Source organism: Octopus bimaculoides, chromosome 4 (assembly GCF_001194135.2).
Source record: "Octopus bimaculoides isolate UCB-OBI-ISO-001 chromosome 4, ASM119413v2, whole genome shotgun sequence".
NCBI classification, from domain to species: domain Eukaryota; kingdom Metazoa; phylum Mollusca; class Cephalopoda; order Octopoda; family Octopodidae; genus Octopus; species Octopus bimaculoides.
In genome coordinates, this window is record NC_068984.1 from 20272258 (window position 1) to 20274473 (window position 2216).

General features: G+C 35.6%; 1 protein-coding gene across 1 annotated transcript in view; it reads left to right on the top strand.

Moving 5' to 3' along the window:
• The window catches only part of LOC106881558 (cyclic pyranopterin monophosphate synthase), a 5411-nt gene extending 3604 nt beyond the window's left edge, over positions 1-1807 (top strand). Inside the window, exon 2 of the mRNA XM_014932006.2 lies at positions 972-1807. Coding sequence (XP_014787492.1) covers positions 988-1761 — 774 coding nt within the window. The 5' untranslated portion in view covers positions 972-987 and the 3' untranslated portion in view covers positions 1762-1807. The remainder of the gene's footprint in view (positions 1-971) is intronic.
• Positions 1808-2216: the final 409 nt, after the last annotated feature.

Here is a 2216-nt window from a genome sequence, read left to right on the forward strand (position 1 = left end):
GAAAAATACACACGTGTCAGTTTTGTTTCCTCATTATTTTTAGAAACATGAATGTTTATAAATGGAATTTTGCACGAAGTCGTGGGGTGGAGACACACTTCTGTATGTCAACTTGGGCATACCTACACAAGTTGGATTTTGTCCGTTTTTGCCTGTGTGATACAAAAAAGAATTTGAAAAATCCCGGCGAACACAGAGAAAATCCAGCCGATGTGGCTGAGCAATTCCGAAACTCTGCTGATGCTTTTTTTTTTTTGTTTTTTTTTCAAGTATGGTACTTAATCGATTGATCTGTTTTACCGAACTACTAAGTTGGTCGGCCTGGGGCTATAGTAGAAGACACTTACCCAAGGTGCTACACAGAGGGACTGAACCCAGAACCATGTGGTTGGGAAGCAAGTTTCTTACTATACAGCCACAAAAAAAGCATTATTAAACATGAATGTCTTTTTAGAAAATTTAGTGTCATTCGTATTTGTAATGTATATTTTTTTAATTTACAGCCATAATATAAAGAGTTGTCAGTCAAAACTTAGATTGTTAGTGATGGCAACAGCAAATTATTTAAATTGGTTAACTCAGTTTAATTGCTTTTTATTGGGTTGTTAATGTTCCAGAAGGCCAATTGTGGCTGCAACATGTTTGGAGATGAAATTTTATTTGCCATATACTGACCTAAGTTTCAATGGTGATTTGATTTGCAATAAGGAATGTGTATCTATGTTTGCAAAAAGTTTTAGTGAGGAGAAGGTGATTACTTTAGGCAAACCATATATGTGACAAAGTGCAATGTTCAAACCTTAGTCATTAACTCTTGCATTTCTCTGAGAATCAAGCTAATAAGATTGATTGTGAACTTAACCTATCTTTTAGTTTTGTTTTGTTTCCTCTTTCTTTCCACTTACATATGTACACACACACACACATTCATTTTCCATGTTTTTAATATAATTTGTCTGTTCCATTTTCAGATAGCTGAAACTTAACATGTTTCGAAGAATATTTCCTTGTTGCCAACTTTTGTTTCACAAAAGTCAACTGTCGGCCAAAACTTCAGATGAATGTAATTTTATTTTAAAATGTATTAAATCTAATAGGTTCTATAACACACTTTTGACAAAACATCCTTCCATACAAGCCACAACTAAAAGTTTGTTGTCACCTCTTGAGTTATCTGAAACTTCCCTTTGTAGTTTTCCTAGCAATGCCAATCAGATCTACCATTCACTCTGTACAAAGAGCGGAAATACATTGCAAACCAAAAAGAGTAGTTTTAGTCATGTGAATGTCTCCGGTAAAATAAACATGGTTGATGTTGGTGAAAAATCAGTGACTCATCGTATTGCCAAAGCAACTGGAGTCATCTATATTGGTGAAAGAGTATTCAAACTCCTACAAGAAAATGAACTTAAGAAAGGGTCAGCCCTTATTGTTGCAGATATAGCTGGAATAATGGCAGCTAAAGAAACCAGTCGTTTCATTCCATTATGTCATAGCATTCCTGTGGTCAAAGCAGAGTTAACTTTTCAAATGAATGAAGCTAAGTACTGTGTGCGTGTAACATCAGAAGTCCATACGATGGCTCAGACAGGAGTTGAAATGGAAGCTTTAATGGCAGTATCTGTAAGTTTACTCACCATATATGACATGTGTAAAGCAGTTAATAAAAATATGGTTATTAGTGATATTAAGCTTCTCTCAAAGACTGGAGGTAAAACTGACTTCAATGCTTCATATGATGAAAAAGAAAATGCAATATAAATGTATATAAATGTTATAACAATAAAAATTTTAAATCTTGTTTTAATTCCTGTTTTAAACCAAGTTTTGTTTTTATCCAGGCATCATGGTATGTCATCTTTTGTCATTATCATCATCATCATTTAACATCCGTCTTCTATGCTGGCATGGGTTGAACACCTCGACAGAAGCAGACAAGCCAGAAGACTGCACTATCTGTTTTGGCATGGTTTTTATGGCTGGATGCCCCTCCTAACACCAAACACCTTACAGAGTAGACTGAATGCTTTTTATGTGGTACCAGCACCTGTGAAGTCCCTGAGTAACTTGCAAGACAAAGATTCTTTGAGAAAGGGGATATTGAAGGAGGTGGCTTTATGCCAGCTGATGAGAGGTTGGAGTATGACAGAGGGACAGAAACAGGTGTCTTGCTATAATGGAGAAACATGGTAACCTGAGTCAGGGAAAAAGCAAGA